Here is a 13,379-nt window from a genome sequence, read left to right on the forward strand (position 1 = left end):
TAAGAAATATAAATTTATCGCTAGCCCGCAAGGGAACTATGACATTTTCCGGGATAAAACTATCATTATATCCTTCCACGGGACTCAAACTATGTGTATACTGAATTTCATCTAAATTGGTTCTGCAATTTAGATATGAAAGGTACCGAATTGAAAAACATAGACTTATAACTTTCGCATTTATACAGGGTTATTGGTAATTCGACGTAGGTATCCGTTAGGAGGTTTATGCAAAAGAGGTTTTGAGTTATCATGTTTTTTTTTTTTCAAAATAAGTTCAAAAATTCAAATCAGAAATTATTTAAAAAAATATTAATTTAAATCTATTTTTTTCTTGTGATTTATAAAAAAGAAACTGGTTATTTATCAATATTAAAACAACAATTTTCGGTTTAAATTTTAAAATGCGAGACGAAATTTTTTAAAAAAATATTTTTCGAGATTTTTTCCACTTAAATGCCTAAAAAAAACAAAAAAAAAACTATGAAACTTGGCTTGCATATTATTTGTTGTTATAGCGGCCACAGTAATACATAATCTGTGACAATTTAAGTGTCTATACTCAACGCCGTATATAGATTCCAAAAAAACTACTCATGTGATGCCAATAAAATGAAAAAGTTTTGCATCAGTAAGTTTTAACTTTCATAACGACCCCCGTTCCGGGTCGTACTTGGTCCAGCGGGTCTCGTTGGCCATACAACGGGGCAATGCCGCTGGGGTAATGGGTACGTTTGGGCCAAGTACGATGCGGACGAATATGGAGTAGTTTTTATTTTACTTTATTATATAATTTATTCTTTCTTTTTTTTAGATGTACATAAGTAATTTATTTATAAATAAATAATTTAATGTAAATATTAATTTCACCAACAGATTTATGGTTGAGACTGTTTTGTAGAAGAAAAGTTCATATTACAGTTGTAATACTTCAGGTTTAAACAACATTTGGATACTATTAATCCCATAACCTGCGATATACTATGTATTGATATTTTGGATATGCACATAAAGATATCGACCACAAACAACGTATGGAAAACTATGGTAAACATGGCGGCCACAGGGCCACCATGACTTCTCCAATTGACACTTCATTCGGCATCTGGGGGACTACCACGAAATTCGAAAATCGAAGTTCGAATAGTATTGGTATCTGACTCTCGTATTAAATAACAAGCGTCAGCGGGATGGCAAGTTACGAAGTTCGAATTTTGCACTTAACGTATGGACTGACGTTTGGATTGATCGAATGTTTTCTATACTCGTGGTAATTTTCATTCTTGAGTTTTTGTTTCCTGTTAAGTTTTCTGTTGCCGGTACCCATTTAAGGTCTAAATAAAACTAAAATATTATAAGACTATTTTTTTATTAATGTGCATGAGTTGGTTACATCTGGAACGTCACAATGATAATGACTTCTTCTTCGTGATCTTTGGTAACTTTTTTGGACTCTAAATACGGCGTTGAGTATAACTATTACGGCTCAAAAGATAGAGCCCTGTGACAGATGGACAGACAGAAGGACAGCGGAATCTCAGTAATAGGGTTCCGTTGGCACCCTTTGGTTACGGAACCCTAAAAATAATTATTTGAAAACTATTTTTTTTCTTAACCTGCCAGTTTGCTTCCTTCATTGACTTAAGTAGTACGCATTAGACCAATCAATTTGCAAGACATTCAAACAGCGATTTTAAGTTTAGTTCGAATACGAATTTCCGCCTGCTTCCTTTGTGACCTTTTTTTTTCAGTTTGTTTGAAATAAGTTTCTAGTTGTTATGCATTGTTTGAGAGCTAAGAAAACGATCATGTTTTAAAATAATCATCAAGCCAAGTTTCATAAAATTATTTTTGTTTTTAAGTCATTTTAGTGGAAAAAAATAAAATAAAAAATATTGAAATAATATCGTTTTTCATCTCGCATTTTTAAATTTGGACCGATAATTGCTGTTTTAATATTGATAAATAATCAGTGTTTAATCGTTTTTATAAATCAAATAAAAAAAATTAAATTGATATTTTAATTTCATAAATTTTTGATGTTGCATTTTTGACTTATGTTAAAAAAAACCTGATACTTAACTCGAAAATGATTCACTTTTGCATAATGCATATGGGGGTTAAAATTATCGCAAATAGGCACTCCTATCAGCTCCTAACTGGAATACGTCGAATTAACAATGACCCTGTATACTTATGCCTGATATGTTTAGTGAGAGTCCGAGGCAGATTTTTTCAAAACATTCAATTTTGTTTGTTTATTCGATCGTTTGTTTTCACGGGTAAGGCTACATTTCCACCAAAGATGTGTGAGGATGCGTTGCGAGGAATGCGTTTGTCAAGAACCCACAGAAACGCTTCATTTACCTAGCCGAGCTGTTTCCACTAAAGATGATCAGAGCGAGGATAGATAAATGAAGTGTTTTACTCGTATTGGTTCATGACAAACACATTCCTCGCAACACATCTTCGCACATCTCTAGTGGAAACGAAATCTAATCCGCTGGCTGATTTTGATAAAAAGGAGATATACGTTACTTTTATGTTGGGATTATTATTTATTATTTTTATGATTGGTTAGTTGGAGTAATTTTGTATTTTTTTTTCAACTCCAAACTTGTTACTTTTACTGTCATCCCGTAAAACCATATCGAAAATACAAACTAAGACATTATTATGTATTATCGTGTTTCACGCGAAAAATTAATTCAACGCGGACGAAGTCGCGGGCGGAAAGCTAGTATACAAATAAAGATATAAATAAACAAACAGGGCAAGCTAAAGAAAAGCTTGTAAAAATTAAAGGGCGTCTGGTTGGATGATGTAAAGTAAGTATATGATTCTACGACCTGAGAAAAGGAGTTTCCCATTTTGTATGTATAGTCGAGGTACGAATTATGTTTACCTTCACTATAGCTTGTCGATATAATGTCGTGTAAAACCTTTGGTCAGAATCTTGAACAATGACAAGGTACTAAAGCGTTAAGATATCTTTGACGCCGCATGGCATAGGTACTCTTTCTTCAGTTGTCAGTCACGCTTTAAATATTGTTACTCCTAATAAGTATATCGAATTCTACAGGTTACTGACCATGCGGCGGTGTGCACGTCTTGCTTGGCGTCGAAGTGCGTGCGCAACATGGCCTGCGCGCCGCACGCGCGCACCGTCGTCAGTCCCGCCATGCTAGCGGACACGTGAGAGAACACCGGACTGCGAGTGACGCCCTCCACCCTGCGGAATCAACACGCAGCTGAGAATACTGCCACTATAGATATGCTATGTGATAGCAGCCTGACTGGAATCATGAGACTAGTCTCGTGATCGTGATCATTAACGACTGGAAGGGTGCCGCACCATACTTATCCCAGTATCCCATAGTGTAGTCCGCAGTAAGCGAATGAATTTGTGTTGTGCGTTGGTGAGCTAACTCGTACTGCCGCCTGCGAGTCGCGATATAGCAACTTCACGTGTCTGTAGCGGTCCAAGTACGTGTCAGTTTAGTCGTCTATTACTCATAGTAATTCTTGCAAAGAATGTACGCATGTGTCGTGTGTCGGAAAGGTAACGATCCTTATATGATCAATTGATCATACAGGGATCGCTGATCAATTGATCATACAAGGATCAATTGGATCAGCCTTACAGGCAGAAACTAAAAGATGGAAATTCTGATAATTATTGACTAGATGCGAAACGATGAGTCAGTTAGGTAAATTCAAAAAAATTCACGAAGGTCGTGGAAGTGGTTTGTGCTCTGTCGGCAACTGACAAAATGTTAGGTGCCTACTCGAGAAATATTTTATTTGTGTATCACTAAAGAACACATTACTCACAGTTAAGCTCAATGAAATAAAGATGTAGGTACTCTGTAAATAGGTAAATCATAAATATTTGACTAAGCTAAAATACAAAACTAACAGTTATAACCCACAGCAAACTTTTGAATCCACATTTCCAAGCATTGACATTAATTAAAATGACTTGCCAGAATTCGTGTTGAAATTATCATGAGCTGAAACTGAGTCATTGACCACAGCTTACTGATAACAACACATTTGTAGCTGATGCTTCAAGCTCTAGTAAGTTTGTACTTATATTTTCGAATCCACCAAAATTTGGTTACGGAAGATGGTAAAAAAAAGTTGTACCCTAAAATACCTCAAAAAAAAATCACCTATTTACTAATTGGGTGACACTCTTTCCTGGCCCGGATAAAACCGACATGGAAATACCGGCCCTGTTTTTTGTGTACACGCCCATGGATAGAAACTGACAGGGCGTGTACACGAAAAACAGGGTCGGTATTTCCATCCCGGTATTATAGGAAGAGTGTCACCCAGTAAATTTACTGTCAAAATATGTTTGAATAATTCGGTTTACGGCCGCGGTGATAAATTTTGGTGGATTATTGAAGAATATATTTGCAAATTATATTATGTAATTATATTAACCTGACCAAATTTTTAATGCAAAAAAATTGCTTATTTGAATTAATGTTGATTTAACTCAGAGCGAAGGTGTTAGGTGACTGGGGTATGTTATGATTTTTTCTTAATTAATGGGGTCGGGACGGATATGCTTGATGTTAGGTCAAATACATCTCGTCTCGGTCTTTGGTCAGTCTAGCTGAACTGAACTGTTGAATAGTCATTGTCATGTGTTGTGGGAAATTGGGCTTTAAACAAAATGTATAGTGGGTAAAATTTAGTTAGTTAAGGAAAAAAATTTACCGAAATCCGTAGTTTCGTAATGGCTATGGAACCCTATCTTAGGTGTCCGACACTCTCTTGGCCGGTTTTTTACATTATTATTTTGTCGTTATGCTCTTAGTTCTTTCCGTACATAAAACAGAGGCCATATTGCCTAACGTTTCTGATGCTCGCGATCGCAATCAAATGTCAATTTTTGTATGGGAACTCTGTCATTTGATTGCGATCGCGAGCGACAAAAACTTTAGGCCATACGCCTCAGGTTTCACTGTTTCCTACTGCTTCGTTTTGTTCTTGTTTTCTCTAACTTACCTTTTAATAGCCTGCGCCGTGCTGAGGTAAACTATGGTCCAGAGCCACATTAGGACACCGCAAACGGCGGTCGTCAACAGCATAAAGGGGTTGACAATAGCCACCATCACCAAAATACCCGCCATCACCATCATCACCTAAAGTGCAAAATTTTATATCTATTACCCAGTGTAGGCAATATTATTTATGAAGAGATCCTAATTAATAATACAAATATTTTCGTTAAAATGTGTAAAAAATAAAAATTAAATCCGGTATTTAAACTGAGCTTGCACGCCAGCTGCCCTATCTATATAATAGACCAAAATAATTACAGGCCTCTAAATACCTTATATGAATGTAAAAACTCGCGTGGAGGTGGTTACGTACTTTCAGGAAATTTTAATCTATATTTTTTTTGTCTATACTTAATAGGCATATCCTGTAAAATTTAGATCCAGTTGTTTCGGAGATAATTGGCGGTCTTTTTACCCGACTGCCCGAAGGAGGGTTATGTTTTTCGAGCGTATGTATGTATGTGGGTATGTATGTCCATTTCTTTGGTCCTCGCTGCAGCCTAAACGGCTGGACTGATTGTAACATATGAGGTATCAATGGATTCGTCATAACTGTCGGAGTGACATAGGGTAAGTATATAATATTTCAATATGGCGTCTGCGAAAAAAAAATATGGCGAAGGAATAAAAAATATATTTTGTATTGTAACAAAATGGGAATCAAATGAATGCTAATAATTAGCCCATTCTAAATATATATGGGTTATAATACTTTTAATCTACTATTTTCACAGAAATATCAAAAAAAGTATAAAATAAAAAACATTAAATTTAAAAAATCAAAAAACCCGACTGCCTTAAAAACTAAAATGAAGAAAATACCTCTTGTGGTCTAGAACTCTGTCAAGAAGCTCATTTAAGGTTCAACAGTCGGGACCCATTCAAATCGTAACCAGTTTAAAAAAACTTGGTAATGAGAATGAGTCCCGACTGTTGAACCTTAAATGAGCTTCTTGACAGAGTTCTAGACCACAAGACTTATTTTCTTTATTTTGGTTTTTAAGGCAGTCGGGTTTTTAAATTTTTTATTTGATTTGATGTACATATTTGTCTCCGTCCCGAATAGCAGAATAACTATGAATAAAACATTAAATAAAAAAAAACCAAAAACCCGACTGCCAAAACTAAAAGGAACAAAATAAGCCTAGTGGTCTAGAACTCTGTTAAGTACTTAGCTAATTTAAAGTTCAACAGTCGGGTCGGGACCCATTACTAAGAGTTTATGAACGTCGCGATTTAAATGGGTCCCGACTGTTGAACTTTAAATTAGCTACTTAACAGAGCTCAAGACCACTAGGCTTATTTTGTTCCTTTTAGTTTTGGCAGTCGGGTTTTTTGATTTTTTTAATTAAATGTTTTATTTAATTTTCTAATTTACCCCATAAAAGTGCTCCCCCTCCCGCCATTTTCAAAATACTTTTATTCACGTTACACGTCCGTCTTTGGGTCACAGACGTAGATGTGTGAACCTAGTATCAACTAAATCGGTCAGTAGTTTTGGAGTAAATAGGCTGTGACAGACGGACAGGCAGATGAATACTCAGGTTATTCTAAGGGTTCCGTTCTTTTTCCTTTTGACCCTAAAAAAATTAGGTAGGTATGTAGGCTCGATCGACGTAAAACAATTTTTTGCAAATCATCGATTTCACAGTTATCGATGACCTCATGAGTTATTGACATCCTCAATAACGGTGTGATAAGAGACCAGACGAAAACACATATTTAAGTAACTTATGCCTGTATAGTTAACTGTACAATATATCGTTTCCCCGCATGTAACCTAATTAAACAAAGCTTGTGAGACAATTCCACGATTATCATAAGATAAACGCACTATAAGCAGGTACTAAGGAACAACAAACACCTGTATTTTCTATTAGTCTACTTAACGAAAGAGATTAAGATAAGAATATCTCATGAAAGAAGTATAAGTAGATTGTACAGCGTCTTACAACTATAACTCGTACTGTAATGGTCACCTAGTAAACTGAATTTCCAAATGTTGTGCAATTTCTGTTGACATGTGTCGGCGTTAACTTATTGCACAATGGCTAAAAAAGTTGAAACGTCGCATAGATACATAATCTTGTAAAGTAATCATTAATAGGGAATGTTTTAGTTTAGAGTAAAATACATAGCAAACTGTTAGAGAGAAAATTTAGTGTTGGTGTACTTACCTGAATGCTGTCCAAGTACATCCGGGGTAGAATTTCGTCAACTATGCCCATGTCCTTCGAGAAACGGTTGAGGATTCGGCCGGAGGGGTTCGTGTCGAAGAAGCGCATTGTTGCGGAGAGGATGTTACTGAACATCTGGTTATGGAGCTTGATGGAACTCCGCATGCACACCCTCAGAAATAGCACCGATCTAAATGTACGCGTGATATAACATAACATTTATTAGGTACAATCGCCATCAGATATTTCGGAGCGGCCAAGGCAACCTTAATAATAGACTGCATGTGCCGATATTTTTGACCACCTTGGTCGCTCCGAAATATCTGATGGCGACTACCAAAGAAATTTTAAGATTTATTTAGCTACTTATGCAATCGGTATCTGTTTGAGTAAAATAGCATTTGTTTATGACTACGATTTCAGTGGATGAATAAGTTGTTGGTATTAAAGTTAGTCTACTAAAAAAATACAAGCATAAGTAAATTACCTTCCTGTCGTTAAAAGTATACAACCAATAATGCCGATGGCCCAAATATAAATAAAGAATGATGAATCTTCCGAGCTTCGGAGGGGCGCCAAAACGATGGACGCATTTTCAAAATTTCTGGCACAAAGGTCGAATTTGGAACTTCAGTTGTAGCTTCAGATATCGCGGTGCTAACATTACTAGATAAAGCTTGGGCCAATGTGAAATTTCTCGCTCTTTCCTGTTCCGAGATGTCGCCTTCAACGTTGTTCATCCTGAAGCAAGAGTTTTAAGTCTGGTTATAGCGCTTGTGGCTTAATGAAAGGAGGAAATTAGGTATGGAGGGTTATTTAGTTAGTTACACACAAGGTCGTCGTATCGGTGTGACTACTGAATGGGAAATCAGCGTAGGAGAGATGTGTACGCATCAGTAAGTGAGACACAGCAGGCACCAGCCGCCGCGGGCGCGGGAGTACTGCGAGTACACTGACCCCGACACGCGTTCTGCAAACACTGTAGCTGTGTGGGGCACGCACCAGTAAGTGAGCCACAGGTCGCTGAGCGAGGTGACCACCTGCGCCAGCACAATCGCGAGCACGGTCAGCAGCAGCAGGCACCAGCCGCCGCCAGCGCGGAAGTACTGCGAGTACACTGACCCCGACACGCGTCCTGCAAACACATCCATAAATTCATGATAACCACTTCTATAGATACAATTTCACTCTTTCTGACAGGTACTCGTAGAATATTGCTAGGTGGTATTAGCATCGTGAGGTACGTTTCGAGTACAGTCTTGCTAGTTATACCAGGTGCGGCTCACTCCCGTGATTTAGTTCTCCTCTACAAGTATATAGATGTCTGGGGCTCCTCCCTAGAGTGTGCTATTCAGGGCTTGCCGCGCACTGCCTTGGAACGCCCGCATGACGCACTCACTCGCGCTTTATTTTATTTACTTCACAAGCGAAACGAATGCGTTTTTACAAGCTTTTCTTTTGACTTGCCCTGTTTATTTATTTCTATATATTTGGGTCGAACCTTGGTAGTTAAATTTAACCCACTTCCAGTGGTTCGATTGACTTGAAATTTGGCATACTTATGTTAATCTGGTGACAATACAATAATCTGGTAGTGAAATCCTGAGAGACCGGCCAGGGTCGTCCCCGCAGAACGGAACTCCTCAACGGTTAATGGCATCGACTTGAAATTTGGTCCGGAAATGTACCTAGCTTAGATGACAATGCAAGTAAGTACAGTCAATAAAAAGTGCAGTCAGCAAAAAAGGCAGGTGGTAGGACCTGGTGCAAGATCCGCCCGGATTGCTACCACCATCTTGCCCGTGTATAAAACAGGTTTTATTTAGATTGGAATGTGTCGTATTCGTATTTTATGAGTAGGTATTGTTTTTAATAATTTTATATTGCACAGCCAGGTGCACAGCCAAAGACGCGTCCACTTCGTTCGACAGCTTTGTGAAGTAATTTACCTCTTTAAAACTTAGCTATAACCCAATTTTACACCATAAAAATGTCCTTCGTTATTTTTATAATTGTTTTAAACTAGCTTTTGCCCGCGACTTCGTCCGCGTGGAGTAGTATATTTATGAAGTATTTAATTTATTTAGGATACATATTTTGCCAATTATAGCACACAGAAACTTCTACGGTTTACTAAAAATAATCTATTTTAAAACATTGCTATAAATATAAACTTATTTTTTTTCTTCCACCCATCCATCCATCCATCCATCCATGTTTTTTGGTAAAACATAAATATTTTGCGGGAAGCCACATTTTAGCAATACGACGTGTATTCTAACCTGTCAACATAAAAGGACTCATAGGGTTCATAGTGAACTCTTGACACCTTACGTCCTATATTGTAAGTTAGGTAGGAGGGTAGCATTATAATTAAGACGGCACTTTTACTAAGCATAGCTAGACATATTTCCGATAAATATACTTATAGTAATTTGTTTGGAATTCCTTAAGAACTTTCATCCCCATATTTTCAAGTAAATAGGTTGAGATTTAAAAAGCGCCGGAACAAATGTTTTTTAGGGTTCTGTAGCTCAGAAGGAAAAAATGGAACCAGAATAGGATCACTTCGCTGTCCGTCCGTCCGTCTGTCTGTCAAGACCCTTTATCTCGTAAACGCGCGGAGTATCGGTATCTAGTTGAAATTGAAACCCTAAACTCAGGTCAATAGTCCCGAAAGCTGTGAAAAAATCAAACTTCTAAGTCAAGGCAATCAAAAGCTAGTCATTAAAAAGTAATAGGGTACTTCCGATTGTCCTCGAAACTTGGAATTTTGCATAAAGGTAGCTCTTATATAGCACAATAAATAAGAAAAATCAGAAAATTAAAATTTTTCAGGTCTGACTGTCTATGTCAATAAGCCATCTAAAATGACCCCACATTGCGTACATTTTTGCTTGAGATTAGAAGGCTCTGCTAACACTGCATCATCCCCTCTGCTAACATCACCTTGCAGGTAAAATTTTCAAAAACGCTTGAATAAAATATCTATTTATTTCTTATAAGTGCCCAAATGCCAATTTCATAGAGAACCATCGATTTATCTTCAATAATGACGACCTTCAATATAAATTTTATCCCCTATTTCACCTCCTCACAGGTCGAATTTTCAAAAAAGCTTAAACAAATATCTATTTATTTCTCATTTAGTGTCTAAATGCCAAGTTTCATGGTTTTATCTTCGACAGCAACAAACTTCCACCTTATAAACTTTCAACCCCTTAAAGCCTCTTTTTCGCGATAAAAGATAGCCTATGTTCTTTCCCAAGGTCTATTCTATCTCTGTACCAAATTTCATCAAAATCGGTTCAGCGGTTTAGGCGTGAAAGCGTAACAGACAGACAGAGTTACTTTCGCATTTATAATATTATAATATATAGTAAATAGTATATATAGTATATATAGTATACAGTAAATATAGTATATTATAGTATAAATAAAAAGCGAGTGTATTGGGCACCTTTGCACGAGGTATGACGCGGGGCGGTTTATTTGACTAATTATTATTGTATATTTGTTTTAATTTTAATATCTTGACATTGTTATGAGAAGAATGACATTATTAAGTGGCAGATTATTGTCAACGTTGCGTCTCATATAATATAATACTAAACTATGAATAAAGATGACTTCCTGGTCCGTATAAATAATTATATAATATAAATAAATATAAAATCCGTGATAACACAATGTACTATTATTTAATTGCTATGTTATTCAAATGATAATCATTGTTACGTGGCTGTATTTTAATAATTTAGTCACGGCATTGTCTACATGTGGACCTAGATGTGACAACAAACGAACAAACAACAGCTGTGTGTACCTACTTCCTATTGTCAGTATAAAGATATGTATATGTTAGTGAGTAAACCCTAAGTGCGAAATTAAAGCTAGGTAGATACGGTAAATGTGCATATTAAAAGTATTTAAAGGATCTCGAGCCTACAGTTAAAAGTATTTAAGTACTGTTTTTTTAACAATAATTCGAGCCTGCACCTAGAATTGGCTATTTAACTTAAAGTTACCTTCCAAACCATTGCTAAGAAGCGTCAAAATTTCAACCCTAACCCAAAAGTTTTTTATGTTTAATTCTAGGCTTTGGCTAGTTATGGGAATGTTTTAGCCTGTAAGTACTTACCTTTCTCCATCAATTCAGCGGTCTCCTGGGGGTCTTCATCATCTTCGACATTGGCAGCTTCTTTGACTGAGCTAACTACACTAACTTGAGACTGAAAAACAATCGTAAATGTGGTTCATATATTTATAAAGCAAAGGCTATCTAGAAGTTAATGGAGTCTTTTCAAAGTAGGTAGGTATCTGGGTATGGCAGCTTACAATAAACAGGTGAGTTTATGTATGTACTTTTGGTTTGCAATTAAATTTTAATTAAAAACAAAAGGACAGTATAACATTTGCCAAATATTTTGTTAAATGTGTAATATGTTATGTCTATAAGAATTTTGCTGAGAAAAATTCCTGACAGACGGACTGACAGAAGACGGACAAAAAAGTGATACTTAAAGGCTTCCGTTTTTGCTGAGTTACGGATCCCTAAAATAATTCACTCAAGAAGCTCGAGAATATCTGATGACCTTAATGTAAACCTCATGTGCAGTTGAATGCTTTCCATTAAGAAATAAAACTCATTAAAAAGAACCGTAATCAATGCAACGCTCAGAGAATTGGATACTTTTACTGGTGCTAACATAGTTGGCAACGCATCTGCAATACCCTGTGTTGCAGTTGTCTATGACAGTGGTGATCTTCCACCATCAGGAACTTTTGCTCGTTTGCCATCCAGTCGAAAAAAAAAAAAGCGAAAAAAGGTACATGGTCTTGCACATTACCTGCAGTTTCATCAAAATCGGTTCAGCGGTTGCAGCTGCAAACTCGGTGCGTCGGAAGCTGGCGCCGGCTCTTCCTCCTCAATCAGTTCATCGAACAGCGGGGAGCGGGACACCGTCTCGAAATTCCCCTCTAGTTCCACCTCGCCCTGTTAACAAGTAATAGTAGGTATGGACTACAGTCACTCGCCTCGGAACTAGGGAAGAGGGGCAGATTAAAGTACCTGACCAGTCCCCAGCTGTAACTAAAAGGGTGCGAAATCGTGTTTAATTTAAATAGACACATTCAACGTTGCCGTACTTCGAAGATTGACGCAGTATCATTTTATGATCTCTTGCGGTCGCCTCCATGACTTGTGGAAGAATTAAAAGAAATCATACAAACTTTCATACAAACTTAACAATATTTTTATATGGACCCACTATTAATGTCGGCGGCTGATCGTAAAATCCGCCAGATCACGAAATTCCTAGGCATATCGTGAAAACCGCCATTTCATGATATGCCTAAACGTTGGCCAGGGATATCACGATGTGCCTGAGAAATAATGCGACAGATGGATTAGAGCAACGCAATGTGCATATTAAAGTATTTAAAGGAATCACATCGTAAAATAGTTTCTTATTTGGCCACTGGTGGCGCTGCGTATGCAATGGCGGCCGTGACCAGCTGACCGCCCGTGTTTGTTTAGCGCGTGAAAAATGACGGCGTCGCAACAAAATGATCTTTAAACCGAAAATAGTGATTGAATTCAAAATAGAAGTGCAAAAGAAGCTTTTGAACATCAGCTCCGTTATTTTTATGTGAATCAAACGGATTCTGTGCACAATGTGAAAAAACCATGGACGTCTGCTGTATTTAGAGGTTAGAATTTTGTTGGTAAATAAAGTATTCACTAGTTGTTATTTATTTATATAGAAAAAATTAGGTACGATGAACGAAGCGAGGAGTGGTTAGTATTAATTGTGATCACGACGCACGAGCCGAGCGAGCGAAGCGAGCGTGCCGCGGCAGCGGCCGGCGAAGTGCCAGCCAGAACCGATATGGCGGCGTTTCATGATATGCCTAGGAATTCCATGATCTGCCTAAACTGGCCAAATCATGAAATGGCGACGCTTCATGATATGCCTAGGAATTTCATGATCTGCCTAAACGTCACTAGGCAAATCGCTAAACGCGAGTTATGAACGATATGGCGGATGTCCCTTAGCCAATTCATGAAATGGCGGCATTTCACGATATGCCTAGGAATTTCGTGATCTGGCGGCTTTTACGG

The 13,379-nt window shown here is 37.4% G+C and overlaps 2 protein-coding genes across 2 annotated transcripts in view; one reads left to right on the forward strand and one right to left on the reverse strand.

Moving 5' to 3' along the window:
• Window positions 1–3,042: 3,042 nt before the first annotated feature.
• Window positions 3,043–7,829, reverse strand: LOC141429342 (probable multidrug resistance-associated protein lethal(2)03659). Its single transcript, XM_074089628.1, has 4 exons — window positions 7,743–7,829; window positions 7,256–7,445; window positions 5,023–5,159; window positions 3,043–3,232 (listed from the first exon to the last, which is right to left on the reverse strand). Exons 2-4 carry the CDS (start codon window positions 7,418–7,420, stop codon window positions 3,058–3,060), a joined length of 477 nt encoding a protein of 158 aa, XP_073945729.1. The 5' UTR covers window positions 7,421–7,445; window positions 7,743–7,829; the 3' UTR covers window positions 3,043–3,057.
• Window positions 7,830–11,581: 3,752 nt separating this feature from the next.
• Window positions 11,582–13,379, forward strand: part of LOC141429873 (uncharacterized) — a 9,584-nt gene continuing 7,786 nt past the window's right edge. The window contains exon 1 of the mRNA XM_074090431.1: window positions 11,582–11,602. Within this exon, the coding sequence (XP_073946532.1) occupies window positions 11,582–11,602 (21 nt within the window). The remainder of the gene's footprint in view (window positions 11,603–13,379) is intronic.

Source organism: Choristoneura fumiferana, chromosome 7, assembly GCF_025370935.1.
Source record: "Choristoneura fumiferana chromosome 7, NRCan_CFum_1, whole genome shotgun sequence".
Classification (NCBI taxonomy): domain Eukaryota; kingdom Metazoa; phylum Arthropoda; class Insecta; order Lepidoptera; family Tortricidae; genus Choristoneura; species Choristoneura fumiferana.